This window comes from Desmodus rotundus, chromosome 1 (assembly GCF_022682495.2).
Source record: "Desmodus rotundus isolate HL8 chromosome 1, HLdesRot8A.1, whole genome shotgun sequence".
Taxonomy (NCBI): Eukaryota; Metazoa; Chordata; class Mammalia; order Chiroptera; family Phyllostomidae; genus Desmodus; species Desmodus rotundus.
Window position 1 is genome coordinate 181,065,068 of NC_071387.1, and position 19,370 is coordinate 181,084,437.

The 19,370-nt window shown below is 39.7% G+C and overlaps 1 protein-coding gene across 4 annotated transcripts in view; it reads left to right on the plus strand.

The window, feature by feature from the left end:
• The window catches only part of ADAMTS16 (ADAM metallopeptidase with thrombospondin type 1 motif 16), a 124,185-nt gene that overhangs the window by 42,575 nt on the left and 62,240 nt on the right, over window positions 1–19,370 (plus strand). For all 4 annotated transcript variants that reach the window (XM_045186399.2, XM_045186400.2, XM_045186402.2 and 1 more), the window contains 4 exons: window positions 1,213–1,296; window positions 3,464–3,623; window positions 5,138–5,243; window positions 12,259–12,396. In XM_045186399.2, the coding sequence (XP_045042334.2) occupies window positions 1,213–1,296; window positions 3,464–3,623; window positions 5,138–5,243; window positions 12,259–12,396 (488 nt within the window). The remainder of the gene's footprint in view (window positions 1–1,212; window positions 1,297–3,463; window positions 3,624–5,137; window positions 5,244–12,258; window positions 12,397–19,370) is intronic.

Here is a 19,370-nt window from a genome sequence, read left to right on the forward strand (position 1 = left end):
CCGGTAGCCTGTTTTGATGTACTGGTGTGTTTTCAGTTACCAGAAATCTAAGAGTAGGCGACATTTTAGTGCAGTGAATCTGTTTCTCACCACTATTTGTGTGATCTTTAGATGGTTAATAGAAATACTCATTTTAGAAATATTAATGACCAAATATTGAGTATGTATTATTTTATCTGGAAAAACAGTACAACCATTTAGAGTGTCATCTCACACAGTGTCTGTCCCCAGGCTGGCAGCTACAGTAATTATGGAAGAGTGGCGAGAGGTATCTAAGCCTCGCGTCCCCGAAGTGACCTCTAGATAACAGAAGACAAAATCTTGGGTCACCAAAATGTGTCTTAAAAAATAGTTGTGATAACAATATTTTAAAAATCTATTTTATGTTCTACCTCAATAAATAGAATACCCCTGAATGTGTTTTATATCCCATGCTGCCACATGGCTGTTGCTGCTACTGTCATTTTGATAGTTTGACCCTGTGGCTTATGAGCTCCCAGGGAGCCGAGGGAGACAGCAGCACTGAGTTATTGCCACTGCATACCCACAGGGCTGAGGACCACAGGGCCCAGGATGCTCTGATTTGTTCAAGTGTCTCCGCTCTTCTCTAGAGCTTTTCTGATGTTCCTACACCTCAAGTGTAGAGTGGCGAGGGGTAGCTCAGTGCAAAGTAACCCCCCCATTGTTTATCACCTCCAATGCCACATCAATATTCATTTCCTCACCTTTGATCATCATCTCAAATGTTTGCCTCTTTCTTTGACCCTCTTTCTATTTTTCCTCTCTTTTTCATGTCCTCTTGGTCTTTTCTTAGCATTTTTTAATGTTTCTGGAATCCCTTGCCAGAGAGGCTGGGGAGTACTTACTATATAGTTATCACTATGAGTAAAAAGTCATCTATTCTATTCTACTGAGGACATAGCAATTCAGAGACCTCTATTCCCTACACTGGTATTTGAGAAGAGTTGGACCCTCCCTCCCCAAACTTCAGTTTTTCTCTCCTGGGCACCAATGACAAATATTCAACAATTTGGTCTATTGGTGGAGAAATATGCCTACACTCCTCTGTCTGGCAGTGTAAGGAACGCAGTGTTGCCATGTCTCTAGACAACACAGAGACTGGCCCCCAGCATCAGGACTCCATGCGGACCGTGGCCTGGGGAGAAATGGCGTCACGCATGCAGACTGACATGGACTACCTGTCTTTTCCAGGTGTCTGCTTTATTCAAAGATGGAACAATAGGAGGAAACATCAACATTGCAATTGTAGGTCTGATTCTTCTAGAAGAAGAACAGGTATTTTGTCTTTGAAACCAGCACCTCTTCTCCCAGAAAAATAAATGCAAAATAATGCTTTGTTTTCCTTAACATGGATTCTTTACTTCTCTTTCCCTTGGGGACAAAAGGTTATAATTTGTGCCCAATGCAGTGAGTTGCTCATCAGTTCCTTTAATGATTATTTGACATTTTGTGTTTTTGTGCAGATGTAGTAAGAAATACTCATCTAATTGCCTTATGAGAAAATGGCAGGGAGAGGCTGCCTTTAATACGTGAGTGGGAAACACACTGAAGAAAAAGCACAAAATGCGTCTTCAGCCACTGTGAGCTTTCAGGATGCCACATGGAACCGAGCCCTTTCTGTCTTTTGCTAGAAGACAGAACATGTCCAGCAGTGTATAAATTAAAGTGTACTGTGTGGCATTGCATTATTGCATTGCTTTGCTCTATTGTCTCCCAGCTCCGAAGGTTGATCCCACTAACCCTCACTGCCTTTAGTCCCAGGATTTTATTTTCATAGAGATTCTGAAATATTGGGCACATTTCTCTCATTGCATACAAAACCCCAAATTATGCTGGATCTTGGTAGCATTTGGTAAAAGCTTCTGCCTTGCCTCCATCCCATTGTCCCTGTCTAAATGCCCAGACACACACTTCAGTGCACAAAGAAGATGTATAGGAACATTTCGTGGCATAAGTAATAGGGGGTGTCTCAGCCATCAAAGACTCTCGATTTTATTTTGGCCCAAGCTGATCATTGACTGGGCGTGGGAGACTGAGGCTGGGACCTGAATCAGGCACCCTGCATCCAGTTCCACCCTTGCTGATGTCTTGGCAGAATCCCCTGTTAGCAATAGTTTTCTTATTTATAAAACAAAGGGGTTTTAGATCAGATCTAAGATTATAAGATCTAAGATGCCTGCGGGCTTTAATATTCCTGGGCTCTGCTCTTTTTCAGGACAGGGTAGAGGTAGCAGGGACAAGCCTATTTCTGGCCTGAATAGTCAAGAAGATACAACCTCATTGTCTTTTGTGTGAGTGTGTGTCTGGGAAGGCGGGTGCTGAGCCAGCAGGGTTTCTCAGGTGACAGGTTAATTATTCCTTGTATTAAATCGTTTTCACCTTGGAATTCCTCCAAGCTGCAAAGAATAGGTGAGGTTATCTTGTGATCGTACACCTGTGTTAACTTTAATTAATGAAGTTTTTCCTGGAAATCACCAGCTGAAGAATGGAAGGCATGTCCCAGTTTTGATGTACAACACCTAGCTCAGGTGTATTTGACTTTCTGGAAAGACAAAAACTTGTATGGAGAAAACATGTGTAACTGAGGGACAAAAATTCCAACACAACACTCTAGTCATGAAAGCCTTAAAACTAGTCGTCCTAAAATTGAGGTATTTAATCAGATTTTCTCTGACCATCATAGGAAAATATAGTCGTCCTATAAATAAGGGTCAAACAACTCATTGCAGCCTGCTCTGCTGGATGTTCCTTCCACCCCCAGGTTTTCCGTTTCCCAAGAGCTCACATGTTCTGATATTTCACTGTTGCTTTAGTAGAACTTGGTATACGTGAATATGGCTGAATGCCTGCTATGTAGTTTCCTTCTAGTTCCAGTCTATTTTCTAGAAATAAAGCTATCCAAATTGACCTGCCCCTTCTCATAAATATGTTGCCTCTGTAGTGACTTAATTTAACACTGCAGTAATAAATAGTAAAAGGGCTATAAGCTGTGAATCCCTTGCTCAACTTGGTAGTGAAATAAACATTCAGCAACTAGGTGTGCTTTTTGTATGTGTTTAGTCACATGCAAATGATCCTGTTATATAATTTTGAAAATTGGTTTCAAAGATTTTAAATGCAAAAGCTTTATACACAGAAATAATCTTTCTTGGGTCACTGAAATTACATTCAGGGTCAGCTAAACACATCCCAACTGTTTTTGTTCACAACTTGAGAAATGAACGTAAGTGTCCACACTGAATCTGCATTTTTTTATGTAACACACTTTTTGTATGTTAATGCATAAAATGGATAAATGCACGTATGTGCCAATTGCATCCATCTATGTATTTGAAATCCAAATTAATGAAAGCTTTCTGTGATGCCAATGCTGGTAACAATTGTGTTATACCATGTTTTCTTTCTGTTATCGTGCTTGCTGGTCGTGGTCTCTCTTGTATAGCCAGGGCTTGTGATAAGCCATCACGCGGACCACACTTTGAGCAGCTTCTGCCAGTGGCAGTCTGGATTGATGGGGAAAGATGGGAGTCGTCACGACCACGCCATCTTGCTAACCGGTCTGGACATATGTTCCTGGAAGAATGAGCCCTGTGATACTTTGGGTAAGATCGTTCAGCAGAGTTTTGAGGACCATGTATGTTCTATGTGCCTTCCATGCTCTTATATATTGAGTTTTTCCAAACACTCATTCCAAATCTATAAGCTGTAGTCGCTGCTGTGTGCAACTGCAGAGAAGAAATTTGCATCCCTGTATGAAATTTGACCAAACATAAAAGTATGCATTTATTCATCAAAACTGATTATTTCACAAGGGAACATTCCTCACAGATTCAAGAGTTCCTGCCTCTTTTAACTTAAGAAATAATTTCTTTCATTTCTTCTGTCTGGGCCAATGGGGTCAGTAAATCAAGGATGTCTCAGTATGTGGCAGAAATGATATATTTATGAGTATTATAGAGATACTACAACTACATCATATTCCCAATTCTTAAAATTTCTCTGTAAATGTCTCAATCATAGCTTTTTTTTTTTGCATGTTTATAAGGCTGAGTAGATCTTAGAGGCAGCACTTTGATATTTTTTCCACATACTTATTGTAAAGCATAGGGTGCCACTGACAGGGCTGTCCTGGACATTGTCCCCTTACCTCTCCATTTCCCCCCAGGATCTGAGGGAGGAAGATCCTTTATTATAAAAGCATTCAGATAGGACTGAGATTAATACAGGGTAAAGTGATTGCTTGGACTTAGGAAGACCTGCTTACAAGGATAGCCCTTAGCTGGCCTCTGAGAACTTAAATTTCAAGAAGATTCCCACCATTCTACCTGCTAAGGGTGGCTTACTGTGCTGAAACTTACTGTTTGTACAAATAATGCAGTTTAAATGGAACACCTGCTTTCCTCCTGGGAGTCTGAAATTTGGTTCCATGCCAGGCAAAGGGTGCTTATGTGATTGGCCACCCCAAAAACCCCTGGATCCTGAGTCTCTAATGAGCTTCCCTTGATGGACAACAGTCTACACTTGTTGTCAGTACATGGTCCCAGGGGAATTAAGCATGTCCTGTGTGGCTTTATTGGAAGAGAGCTCTGGAAGCTTGTGCCTGGTTCCCTCAAACTTCTTCCCATGTACAGTACTTGTTCCCTTTGCTAATTTTTCTTTCTATTGTTTTGCCATACTAATTTATACCCATGATTATACAAAATTTTGAATCTGTGAGTCCTCCAGGCAAATTCTTGAACCAGGGGTGGTCTTGGGACTTCCTGAGACACCCATTCTTATAGCACTTTTTACTCTGTTTTTTGAGAACACAGGTGTTTATGGAAAAAAGCATAAAATCCCCTCCATCTGCAGTGAAACCCCTCTTCTACTGTGTCCAAGTCATAACCTGTGACATGAACATTTCATAGAGCTCTGAATAGTTTCCATGCTGAGAGAACAGATCCCCTTCTCCCACGTGGTTAACAGCCCTTTCTGTGACTGTCCAAGCATTTCAGCATGATGAGGGTGCGAGCCAAATTTCCCTAAAGGATGGAGGGTAAATAGGCCTCTACAGTACACCCTGTTTCCTTATTTCATTACAAACCGCTGTACTCTCGTTTGGCCTTTATGCCTGTAGGGTTTGCACCCATAAGCGGAATGTGTAGTAAATACCGCAGCTGTACAATTAATGAAGATACAGGCCTTGGACTGGCTTTCACCATCGCCCACGAGTCTGGACACAAGTAAGTGACTGCCCGTGGGTGGGCGGAGCCCAGGGTCCTTTCCATTCTGCGTGTATGCCATAGAATTACTGATTCTTTAGGTCAAGGGGAATTCACGTGATAAGGAGAATGTTATTGACAAATAATAAATATTATCACTTAGGCATTTCTTTTGTTTTTATTTTAGTGCCTCATTTAGCACATTCAATACATGTGTTTATACTTTCCTTACTCTGGTTGTCCCATACATCCCTGCTCACACATGCACATACAATTGCAGACACTGGCATCAGCCCTGCTCCTCTGTCCTGGGAGCTAATCTCATTCCGTGGTCAGCTCCTGCTGGGGGACTCCAGATGACTGAGGGCAGTGATAAGCCCCCTACTCTTAACTTCTTACTCTTAAGTTTGTATCCTTATATGGCTTTTAGAATCTGGGGAGGTATTTTTCGATTGGTGTGCTGAGCAGAGTTTGGGGACTGCAAAGTACTACAAAGGATTTGCCCAGTAGGAGATGATTTGCTTCCCAGGGTTGCTGGTTTTGAAAAGGAGCAGCACTGGGGTAAGCGATGAGCCTGGTGGTTTAGCACAGACAGATGCTGGTGCTAGACAAGCAGCTCTCAGCAACGGGTGGCTTGCCATTGGTGATATCTTTTTATGTGAAAAGTTTACATTTGTTCCTGTAGAATGAAACATTTTTATCAGTTACTTATAGAAACTTAGATAAGGTTTCTTAGGCTAACAATGCTGTAAGTTGCCTTACCTTGAGGCACATTTATTAATTTTTGGGGCGGGCCCACTTGCTAGCTTCCTACAGTTGGCCTGATGAATATGAACACTGACCGTGGTCATGCAGGTATTCTCCTGATATGCTGCAGCTATACTTGAAATTTCACAGTACACAATCAGGAATTATAATTTTTCTATTTTTTACTTAAACCCCAATTTTACTTGCAAAAGGCGGTGTTTGTGATTTGGTTGCCATCCCCTATGTAGAAAGTGGACTGAGGTCATTCATGTCACCCCAACCAAAGCACATGTATATGCATGGTTGTGTGTGTGTGTGTGTTCACATGTGTACCTTTGTGTGTAATGGAACCAACCCCATGGAGGCCCTGCAGACGTGGGCTGTGTGGGAACCTATGACCTGAAAGTGAAACCGTGTATCCGATTACTGATCCCTCAACGTTACAGGTAATGATTGACTTTCTCAGTGCCCAGAAAATTGCACCTACACTTCATAAAGCTTTCAGTTACATCATAATTGTATTTTTAATAGACTACTAAAGTTAAAACTTCAAAAACTCTCATTATTTTAACGACATGGTATTCTTGCTGTCCTCTGAACCATACCTGAATTTAATTAAACAATCAAGGTAAGAAATATTGAAGTCACTGGGGACTGAGCAAATCTGTGTTAGATAAGCGGTTGAGATACGGGCATTGGCAGTGCTCACAGTCACAGGTGGTGCATTTAACTGAAATTAAACTTGATACATCCAAAACTGGGCTCTCGGTCTTCAATATCAACAACTATCAGTGTTTTATTTTATATTCTCTTGAAGTCAACCAGTAATATTTCCTTTTATCACTTGGGCTGTGTCTAGGCGGAAAAAGAATTTCTTCTAAACAAGAGATAAGTGTTTGTACTTGCAAGTGAGAATATAGAAGGGAAGAAGGAAAGGAGCTCGAGTATATTTGGATGCAGGGGAATCCCACCCCTTATAGAACTAACCTTCAGAGAATTATCAACTGCTTATTGAGCACCTGATGTTTAGAGGTCATTGTGCAAGAGATGGAGGGACTAGGAACTCTGAAAATTAATGTGCCAATGAAATAGCTTCGAATCCTATTGAAATAGGAAATATATGTAAAAGATATTCAAATGAATTTCAGGTGCTAAATGCCAAATGGGTAATAATAATGGTAATAACAATAATGATGATGATAATTTTAATATCTTCTCTTTATGGAGCCCTTTTTATAAATGTGAACAGCAATTTCTCATGCATCTCAAACCATAGCAACCACTCAGAACCATCTCTCATCTCCTTCACTGGCTCAGCAGGTAGCCTATACTGAGTATTCAGCAAATGTGAATGAATGGAATGAACAGAGGGAGTAAGATGGGGAGTGGGCAAGTGGGCAAATGTAGAGTATTTCAAAATATACCAAATAAGAGAGGCTGTGGCATAGGAGACTCAATAATGAAATGCTGTGAATTTGACTTGAATTGAAGACAAGCACATTTATTCAATTCATTTATTTAATAACTATTGTTCTTGGAGAAGAGACTTCAAGGTTTGATATATGAGTCAAACATCACAACATAAACAACATGTCTTTATCTTATCCTTGGCAATGAGCTCCAAGCAGAGTCAGTTTTAGGGTTTGGTACCTTAAGAATTAAAAGACAACTTTGGACCTATTAAGTCTGTATAAAACATATTCACGGGTGACTTTTATCTCTTCAGTTTTGTTTGCATTCAGAGGACATTGTTTAGGGTGGAGGAGTGTTTCCCCATGTTTTCAGCTATAGATTTTCTAACCTTTAACTCAAAAAAAGATTTCATTTGATGTTTAGCCAATTTATTCTACTGAATTTAGTTGTTTTCATCTCGAAAATATCTTGTGGTTTATAGTGGGGAGTCTGACCTAAAAATAGAAATTGCTAAGGAGCAGCATTTAGATTTGTGTTGGGAAAAAGGAGGAAGAAAGACTGGAACCAGCAGCAAGGGTGTATGTTCTCTGTTTGTATGTGGGACTGAGTCAGGATTTCTCTTGAGCTGCTGGGGCAGGGAGAATTTCCTGGTTATATTAAATCACATGACACGGGATATGTGGTTGGCTACATGCACATTTTGGAGAATTGGCAAAGACGTGTTGAGGACTGAATTACACATTTTGGAGAACATGTGATCGATCTGAAAATTCCCACTTGCAAAGGGGAGTCATGCCATTTAATGGGCAATGCCACGGGACTTGGGTGCATTGCAGTTCTCCCACAGCCTGTGGTTGACCAGGGTAAATTGCCTGGCCTTACCTAGCTTTCCATCTGCAAAACAAGAGGAGCCTGTGAGATCCTCAGCAGGTGTGTGCAGGCACAATTACAGTGATATTATTTGAACTGAACATCCCTATTATATACAATATACTAAAATATATAATGCGCATTATCATTTCAGACCATTAAGACCAGATGAAAACACATTGCTGTGCTTAAAAGTATGCATGGTCTATCATTTTTTTCTCCTATCTTTTCCAGCATTTATGTATCTATTCTCTGGTCACAATTTGCAGTCTGCCAGCAAAGCACTGTGCAGGATTCTATTAAAGGACTAGTGATCCATGCCCTCCCAATGTCTAACAGAAAGACAGAGTAAACATGGCACAAAAGGGAACAAGAGTGAGGGCTGTAGACATTGCGAGAGACACAGTCAGGGAAAATCAGGGAAGTCTTCTTGAAAGAAGCAGAATTGGCTTGCTAATACCATTCACCTCAAGCTGGTGATGCTAGATGCCTTTTGAGCACTTGATAGTGGTATGTACACCCCGCTAGTTCGTGGCTGTGCTGTTGTTAACCTGGACCTCTCCAGCTGGGTCAGGGAGGCACCGGGTAATCTGAAGGATTTGTAAAATATCAGGGCAGGCCTGGGCCATAGAGATCATTGGTCTGGCGGTTGTCAGACTGCTCTCCAAAGGAACCCCAGAAATTAGAGGGTCACTTCTTACCAAATATATTTATTGTTATTTCTCTTAAAATTATTTTGTTTGTTCCTGTGTCCAAAAAGTATTTGAAACCCACTGATCTTTGGCCAAACCCACACATACAAACACATTCGCAAATGCATTATATATATACAAACAGCATCTAGGTGTTAAGTGATTTGACCAAAACCAATTTGAATAAGAAAAATGGATAGAAGTTTCAAAATTAATGAGGAAGCTTCTGTTATCCTATTTTATAGGTGAGGAAACTGAGACTCAGAGACTTACGTAAGTAATTTGCCCAAAGTCAAACCATTTATGAAATAGTTTTCTGGAAAAACCTGCATCAGAGCTCTGGACATCTAGGTCCTACCAGTGTTACCATCAGGCCAAGGGTGTGATTTATTATCCATATTACATTGACCCATGGTTTCCTTAGAGAATTTCTCATTTCATTAACCCCTGCTATCTAAATAGTCTGAAGTAATTGATACTTAAATGTATGTGGCTGTTCATCTGGGTATATTATTAATAATGAAGAAATTCTTGTCGATATAATTGAATCACTCGAGTAAGTACTGTAGAAGTCATTAAAAGCATCTGACATTGAACGTAGTTCTCCAGTCCAATTTATTCTGAAGTTATGTTTATATTTGGGTATTTGAGTTGGTGCTATAGGTGGAAGGTTGTTCTTTATTCATTCAATAAACTTGAATGGAGAACCTGCTATGGGCTGGGGAGTCCGCTGACTCAGGAATTATGAGCACAGATAACAAGAATCATGGTTTTTTAGAAGTGTATTAGATAGTAGGTAAGAAAGAAAAAATATACATTTATTCCATTAACATATGGAGTGATAGTCACTTTGAATAAATTACTATGGTTAATGGAAGCAAGATATTATCTAGCATGTATAATTTGAATAGTAATTGTATTTCTGGATTGCCAAATACCAACCTCATCTTCAGAATGTGTTCTATTCATTCTTCCATGGCTATGTTGATATTAATATCAAATGTGATCACCGTGGCACTTTCATGCTAATGTGAAGGCACCCATTACAGTACAATTTATGGGCGTCGTACTACCTGAAACACAACTCTTAAAATAGTAGAGATTTGGGTGGGTGCCAGAATTACCTTACTGGGTTAGAGTACACCCAGATGCCAGAGTCTAACCCCCAGCCTGCAAAATCAGAAACCTATCAGGGTGGGCTTTGCATAACCACATTGTACTGTGAATTTCTCAGATATTTGGATGCACAGCAAAGTTTGAAATTAATGCTAGAAAGAATCATTGAAAATACCTTAGATGCAAAGTTTAAGACCAAGAATTCGCCAGTCTTGGGATGTCGTGACTTTCAGTTTCTTAGAAATGCAGTTCAAAGTGGTAACAAATTTATCCAGGGCACTTGCTAGTCCATAATGTGTCTTCTCCATATCAGGCCAAGGACTAGTATGTTGGTATTTCATTTTGGCCACTTTCCCCCCAAGGCAGCCACCCATATGTGATTATAGTCTGAACCTTTTCCATAGCCATGACACATTTTCTCTGCCATATGGTTACTCTGGCCTTGCCTTGATTGCTTTTAATAGAACTTCAGAGAATGGGTGGAGGCTGAAATGACTACATATACATCATCCTTAGTACTGAGTAAGAATTCTGCAGAAATTGAACAATGTTTGCATACCAGAATTGCTTGGATACACCATTCACTATGCTTGGGTTACACTATTGCATGGGGCCTGCCTGGGTCCTGCCTGGGCCCTGACATTAGAACGTCAGGTTCCAGTACTGACTCTGAGACCCTGGAAGGCTCTCTCAAGTCCTCAGTCTTCCTGTCATTATATTATACCTGCTGTATAGGCTTGTAGTGTGGTTTTCATTAAAAAACCTAGGTAGCATGCTTAATATTCTGTCTATAAAATGGTGAGTGCTTAGAAACGCCAGTTGATATTTTTACTGATATTATTAAACAGTTATGGGCAAAATAAGAAAGTAAGAAAATGTGCCTTCAGCCTTGGCAACAAGTACAGATTCTCTGGCTATCTTTTGGAACCCACTCACCCTGTGTTGGTGTCTTCTGTCCCTATGCCTGTAACTCTTACTCCACTCATCATGGGATTCTTGGATGCAAGATCCAAGTAACAACCTTGCCCATCTTTTTTTCTCTCTTTCCCTTGCCTTTCTCTTTTCCTCTTTCACTCATTCAAAACCTTACCCTCTGTGGATCCATATATGATTGCATGGGTATCAAACATTAATGGCCAACAATGGGTTGATTCTCCAAAAATATATTTACCCTAACAGGAAGGCTTCAGGGCTATATAAAGTGCGCACCAAACCCCCTTGCTTTCCTCCCAAGGGAGAACTTTCTTCCCAAGTTGTGCTCCTCTGGGGCAGGTGAAGTTGGCAAAATCTTTAGAAAGTTAAGAATAACTTAGTAAAGGCAAATAGAAACTCAGTCAATGGACTTCTCCTGGGAACAGTTACACAAGTGACAGTAAGGGGGTGCTGGTTGTCATTGCAGGACTTAAACACCTATAAAGAAACATATTAAGAGTTTCCATAACCACCATAGCTTGATATCCCCACTTACTAAGCTAGAGCTGAAGCCCCAAAGTTATTTATTTAAATCAAGAGTAACAGGTTCACTTTCAAACAAGGCCCATAGATACGTGCAACCATAGCCACCCATTTAGGTGCCATGGAGCCACTTCCTCAAAAAGGCTGCAAGGAGCAGTCTGGCCAAGCACTGTGCAGCTGTCACAGCCTCTGGCAGTGCGGACCTAGACTGAGATGGGGCAGTACCGGGTGAGTGTGGGGACAACATGTCAATACCACCCAGAGTTACAGCAGCTGGCTAGTAGTTCTCAGATTGTGTTGGGTATCAAACACACCTGGGGAGTCTGTCATCTGTGTTTCCGACAAACACTGGAAATTCTGACAATCACTGGTGAGCAGACGAGATTATAGAGGAGATGAAGGACTATAGAACAGTTATAGCTCTACTGCGATCAAGCGAACTGTTCTCCACATGCTATTTGAAGTGCTCTTCTCTAATGAAAGCCTCTGTCCTTAGCAGACATCTGGGCAGTGCTCTGTATTCATATTTGTGTGTACTTTCAAACAACTCAGTGAATGACAGTTTTCAGGAAAAGTCTATGAATACATGACTAGTCTCCACAATTTCACTGTTCGTGCTGTACTTTCTGCAGGACCAGCACACAAAAGTAGAGGAATCTCCAGTGTTAATACGTGTTTGTTATAGTGCATTAGACAATTTAAACTCTTCTTTGCTTTGAAAGAACCACTTCTCTCTCTTGCAGCTTTGGCATGGTCCATGATGGAGAAGGGAACGTGTGCAAGAAGTCTGAGGGCAACATAATGTCCCCTACGCTGGCAGGACGCAACGGGGTCTTCTCTTGGTCACCCTGCAGCCGCCAGTACCTGCACAAATTTTTAAGGTATGAACTTTTAGAGCTGGTTGTGTATCTGTCCGTGCTTTTGATCTTCAATGCCTGGTTAGCCTGATCCTATGCAAGCAGCACCAAACTTGGGTGTGACTTCCCAAGATGGTTCCCATTTGAAGGTGTCTTAAGACATTCATTTGACTAAGGAGTTTGACAAACACTTCCTTAAAGCATGGAGATCTGTAGGTTTCATCCAACATCATTTGACCTTTAAACTCAAAAGAAGTCCATATGATATTTACCAAGCCAAAATTTTGTGTCTACATTGAGTTTTTAAATTCTCCTGTCTATAACTAACCATTTTAGTTCATGAATAGGAAGATGTAGAATGTATATGTCTGTGCCCAAATTGGTAAAGCATACCTAATTTTTCTGTTTATTTTTAACAACATTCATTTCTTAATAGGAAGAAAAACTTGAATCTATAAACCTTAAGCTGGCTATAAAATACTGGAATTTTAGGAGTTATTGTTAGGAATTTGATTATAGTACTAATTTATTTAGGGTATAGCATAGAACACTGGGAAAGTAGGGTTTGACCCCCTGAAAAATAGTCAGTAGATTTTTAAATTTTAGAGAAAGAAGAGACTTCAAAAAACTTTCTTAGATCTGCTGGTAAGGTAGATTATCCCCCAAGTCTTAATGGCTTTGAATTTATAGTTTCACTTAAGCTTTAAACCATAACTCATTATGACTTATGCCACATACCAGCACAGGTTGGTGAGATTTCTGTTCCAAGTCATCATTCAGAGGTCCAGGCTCCTTCTGTCCTGTGGTTCTTTCCTCTTCTAGTAACTTGTCATCCACGGCATCCAGAAGGTGGCTGGGGAAAGAGAGCAGTGGAGGGTGTGTGGGAAAGGGGCTATATTTTTGGAAGTGAGAACTCAGTTTATGGTCCTCCAAAGCGAAGTGGGGCTAAGAGGTGTCTAACTTTTTGCTCTGGCAGAAAAGTACAAGAGGGTTGGTAGAGAGAGGGACATGTGCTATATCATCAAACCCTAGATGACATTACAGGAGAACTAACTGACACCTGCAGGGACCAGATAGTTAGTGGCAGAATTGAGAACAGAACCCAGGTATTCTGAACTCTAGACCTGACTTCTCTTCTCTGTTCCCAAGAACCATAGATGCAAAGAGCCGTGGAAAAGCAATTCTGTTGGAATTATATATATTTTATATATGTAGCCACTGAACAAAATTACTTGGCTCAAATTCTATAAAGATGAGGGAGAATTTTTGTTTGTTTAGAAAGTAGCTCTTAACTCTTTGAAGATGACTTATTTTTGATAATCAACATAGACAACTGAATACATGGGCATAAGAATTTAAGTGCTGAATCCACCTAAACATCTCAACATCCATTTTATTCCCTTCTGAATACATTCTTCTGGGACCACCTGGTGATACTTGGAATAGTCTATGGTTTGATATCATTGTTCCTTGTGGAAGACCCACCTAAAATGGGAACATTATTGTTTCCTTGGCTCCAGGAAAGAGAAATGCTTTTATTCAGGATAAAAGACATGTTTATTCATTAGAAATGTATTTACCAGAGACAAAAAAATAGTCTCTGTTTGCTAACAACTACCTAATTCACAATAATCTACTGATTCTAGTAGTTTGCGTTGACATTTCTGAGATTCCAAAGAAAGTGTGAGAATTATCACTTTCATTTCAGTTGTATATTCTTAGAAAAAGCTAACAAAATAAACCATTTTACCTTAAGAAATTAGAATAGATTGGCACAAAAATGTTAGTAGAGCTCAAAGTGAAGTGAAGAAAAAAATCAAATGAAAATCAGGGAAAAAACACACAATTACATAGACCTTAAAGAAAAACCTACATCTGTGATATTAAAGCTTGAACTTAGTTTAAGATATTTCTAGAAACCAAAGCAACATAAAGGAGAAATAATATGTTCAAATTAACAAAAAAAATAAGGCAAATACCCATATTTCAAAGAAAGCAAAGCTTTTACCAGCACCGAATTTTAAAAAGAAATAGAACTGCACATATATGTATGTGCATGTATAAACAGAACTATAGATTTATATATGTGCATGCATTTATAAAAACGTTTCTATATATTTTCCATACTGGGCTAGTGTACACAGGTACCAGGAACACTTTTACTGGTTTTGCCACAACATGGTGCCAGCAATTAAACAGCACAGCATGGAGAGGCAGCTGCGGGGCTCATGACCCTCACTGGCTCAACCAGAGTTGATGGGGGAAAAAAAAAACAGGTGGGCAGTACCCAAGAAGCGCAAGATTAGCAGCCAGATAGCTGCCTTCCAAGTCTTTGTAGCTTATATGTTCTTGTGATCAAAACGAGGAACTAGTTACTCCATTCCAAAAATTAAGTACAAAAGTATGCCGTCCCTATTATCTTCTGTGGATACCATGCAGGGTTCCACTGGCCCATGTGGCTAGTTCCACTGAGGGCTTCACTTTGGGTTGCAAGTTTTCTTTCTCTTTTTCTCTCTCTCTCTTACCTTTTTAGTAGAGCTCCTTTCCTGCCTTTTTTTCTGTTGCACAATTTACATCGTCTTGTTGCTAGAGCACCATTTGGGCAGGGTCAGCTTTACTCTCTTCTGTTGTCCGTCATCTTACGACTGCTCCTCCAGGCCCACCTGTGTCACAGAGGCTATTCTGGTTTACCTTGATTGTTGCCTCTTTCTTCAGTTCTCCTTTGTAACACATTTTCCGTCTGAACCAGCATCTTGCCCACTAGCCTGCAGGGACTCCAGCCTTCTGCTTGTGGTCCCTTCTTCATAGTCCTACTCTGAGACCTCAGGCAAAACATTGACTGGTGACTGCTTTTCATGTTTTCTACCACCAAGGAAGAGGGAAAATTGTGTGGGCAATATCTGTATCCTACTAATACAAGCCTATATGCTGGGACTACTTGGCATTTTTTCTATTTCTATTATCAAAAAAGGTGACGTTAACATTATTCTACAAGTGGCACGACACATGGGGTCCTTTTAACATGCATTGTTCCTTACACTTGTGAAGTCAAGTTGGGGATTTGTTAACATTGTTTTTAGCTGTTTCTTGTAGCTGTTCAGCATGTGTGTGTGTGCTGTGTGTGTGCGAGGAATTCTGCTTCCTGTAGTAAAGAACATTCACTTTTAAGGCTTACAGTGTACTAAGAAGAAAAATTTGGAATTTTCTATATCTCCAATTCTGTCTATAATTTCTAGATTATTTTTTTTTAATTATATTGCTTTTACATCTTCACAGTTATAATGAAGATATACAAACATTTCAGTGTTTTAAATGTGCTCTGACAACTTGGGAAACAGGCGATGCAAAGTTCAAGTGTGTGGCAAAAATCAGCCTCAAAACAGTGTCCAGAAAAAGTATTTTAATTGCCAAGAAACATAGAAAAACTCATGGAAAGAAAACATTTATGTGCTTAGAGAATAATTATTCTGATGACACTAAGTATGGGTTGTAATCTTCAAATCAGAATATGATTTTCAGAATGATTATTAAGGTTCTGGAATTCAAAGCCACTTTTGTTCTGTGCTGTTGAAACACTCAAAAGCACTCTGAAGTATGTTTATTTGTTTCTGTGCCAATCAGTCAAAACTTGCTGGCACAATTCAGTAATAAGCCTTCATTCTCAGGGACCTTACTAATTTCTTTGGATCACATGATTATAAATAAATATGCAAGATTGTACATGCTCACAAGTTTGTTTTCTTGGAAGATTAAATTTTCCAAAAATGACTTTCATTGTCAAATTCACTATAAAGGTTTATTTGACCAGCTGTGAATTGGACATGTCCGCAGTGTGTTAACACTGACTTTTCATCAGCTTAATGAATCTGAGACTGTCTTCTTTGTTGTGTTTGCTGACTTCCTGATTTCCAAGGAATCAAAATACTGTTATGTTCTCTACCAGTTTAGGTGGCTGTTTGGATATGATCCCAATAGTGAGTAAGGATAAATGGTGAACTCTTAATAATGATTTCCTTTATTAGCACTTTCGCATTTGGCACATGGAAAAAAAATGTATAATAAGGCAGTCAATTGGCCTGAGGTTGTCAGCACAACTTTTCTCTATATTTGGTAGAGTCAAGAAGGAAAGATATATGTTTGGAGTAAATTCATCAGCCTCGTCAATAAAGTAATGTGTCATTTCCTATGAACAGACACAAACCTCATCACATTTACTCATGTCTGCATCCTGGAGGCCTAGGATTTAGGGAAAATTTAGCTCATTATGTTAAACTTAACAACAACATGGACTCATCTTCAATTTATTTTTTAAAAAAAACTTGAGTCATGTACTAATGATCATTGAGCATGCCTCCCCTCTGACCATAGGAGTCTACATCAATATACATGAAAGGTGACCATCACAGAGCTGGAAGTTTGAGGGCCGCATGGGTCCCCTGCCATACCCTATTCCACCTCTGCCAATGGGGAAATTTGAGTTGACCAGAGAGCTCATTAAGCTTTGCTTTTGGGTATAGTGGCAATAGTATACTTCAGTTCACATTTTGTCGTGCTGTATAAATGTTCATCTTAAGAAAAGCAAACTGACAAGTCACAGCAAGTTGCAGTTTCTACAGAGCCTGTGTGACGTTAAGGTTGGAAAACAGGTACTACTATGTGATGGGAAGAGCAGAGGAGGGAAACAGAGCTGACATGCTGATCGGGTCTTTATCACTTACATCTGGGAAGGTCCTGGCCTTGGCAAGGGATGTATCCTTTAGTGGGGGCCCTCGGATTTTTATTTGGAAAAGGAAGAAATAAGGCTAAAAGATCTCTCAAATTTTTTAATATTTTATGGTTCATGAAAGGATTTTGAAATATTGTTGTGGTACCTTGGACCTTGCCTTTTTTTCTTTAACACAAGTTTTTTTTTAAACTTTTTAAAAAGATTTTATTTATTTATTTTAAGAGAGAAGGGGAGGGAGGGAGAAAGAGAGGGAGAGAGACATCAGTGTGTGGTTGACTCTCACATGCCCCCTACCAGGGACCTGGCCCGCAACCCAGGCATGTTCCCTGACTGGAAATAGAACCGGCAAACCTTTGGTTCACTGGCCAGTGCTCAATCCACTGAGCCACCCCAGCCAGAGCAGTTTTTAAAAATTTTAATGGAGGCCAAGTTATCCATGTTTTCCTTTAGTATGAGCATTTTTTGTGTACTGCTGAAAAAATACTCCGCTTATATGTATGAACAAAGTCATACACATGGTCTTCCCCATGATCTCCTACAATGTTTATTGTTTTGCTTGTCACATATAAGCCACCTGATTTTGGTGCAAGACATGCAAAAAAGTCATAACATTTTTTCCTTGTGGATATTGTGGTAGATCGTTTATAAAATGTCTGTCATGCTTTTCCTTCTTGCACCTACACCTTCCTCATTGATTCCAGGCTTAGCTGTGTGACATGATTTGGCCAATAAGGAAAGAGCAACAGTCCCAAGCATGAGCCTAGCCAGACTTAAAAGGGATGAGATCAGCACATGAAGTTTCTGTTCTTTGTAAGCGATGCTAACCAGCACTGACTGTCTCGCCCCAGCCTTGATATGTGTGTTCCTGCATCTTCTCCATCTGCGGGAATCTTCCAGGCTCCTAGTGGGTTTATTGTCTAGGCAGAGACCTCCACCTCACTGCCAAGTGCTTTTCTCTGTGGCTTTGTTGACCACCTTAATTACCCTTACATTGCTCTTTACTACTCCTTGCATTTCCATTTTCCATCTGAGAACATTTCCTCTGTGTCTGAACAAGTCCCATCACGGTGTTTGTTTGTTTTATTGTGGCCTTCCTGGTGGCGTATTTCACGTGTCTTTATTTTACCCTTATTTGTAAAGGGTATTTTAGTTCTCAGTAGAATCCTAGCTCAGCAGTTATCTTTCTCCAGTAACTGGAAACTGTCATTTTCTTGTTTCCTGGCTCCTGTTGTTTCTGTTGACAAGCTAGCTGTCAGTCTTGTTGTTGCTTTTTTAAAAGTTATACATATGTCACTTTTACTTCTCGTTGCTTTTGATATTTTCCTGTGATTCTTGGTTTTTTGTAGAATTCCTATAATGTACTTATATATACTTTTCTGCTTGGGATTTTAGAACTACTTAAATCTGTGGTTTGCTGTGTTCTATCAGTTTTTGAACATTCTTGTCCATTTTATTTATAAATATTGATTTTGCCTCATTTTTTTCTTCTATCTTTTCTATCTTTTCTTTTTTGGATTCCAATTTTATAAATATTAGAACTTTTCACAGTATACCACATGCATATTTTATATATATTAGTTCTGTGGTGAAATTCTTCACTTTCTATTTTCTTGAATCTATTAATTACAACAATTTTAAATTCTGGTTTTGATTACACCAGTATCTGAATTTCCCATGAGACTGCCACTATTCTGTGTATATTTATTCTCTTGGATTCGATCATTTGGTCTTATCTACTAATACACTCAGTAATTTTTGAACAAATGAGACCATTGTAGTGTATGAAAAGGTTAAAGACACAACAATATCTTTTACTTCTAAGCAGATACAGTGGCTACAGTTTATCTTCATTGACTTTGGGATTGAGCTGACGTCAGCCTGGCATCCAGTCTTTCTAACGTGGTCTATTCAGGTTGTCCTTAGACCTCTTGTGGTGTCAATGAAAATCCTGGATGTTACCAGAGCCCTTCCTTACAGCAGACCCTCAGTTTGTGTCCCAGCCCCACCAGATTGCCAAAGACGACTCAGTTTCTCAGTCCTTTGACTTCCACTTTCCACTCTACCACCTGGCTTCTTGGCAGCTGCTTATGACTCAATGAATTCCTTTTATGAGCAGAAAATAGTACTGGGTGTTTGGTTCAGTTCTGTGTCTCCCTTTGCTCTAGAAATTTTCATCCCTATGTCCTTTTTACTCTAACAGTTTTCAGATGCCTACAGAAACTGTAAAAGTTCCTGAAGGTATGAACCATTATGCAATTTTTACGTCTCTCAT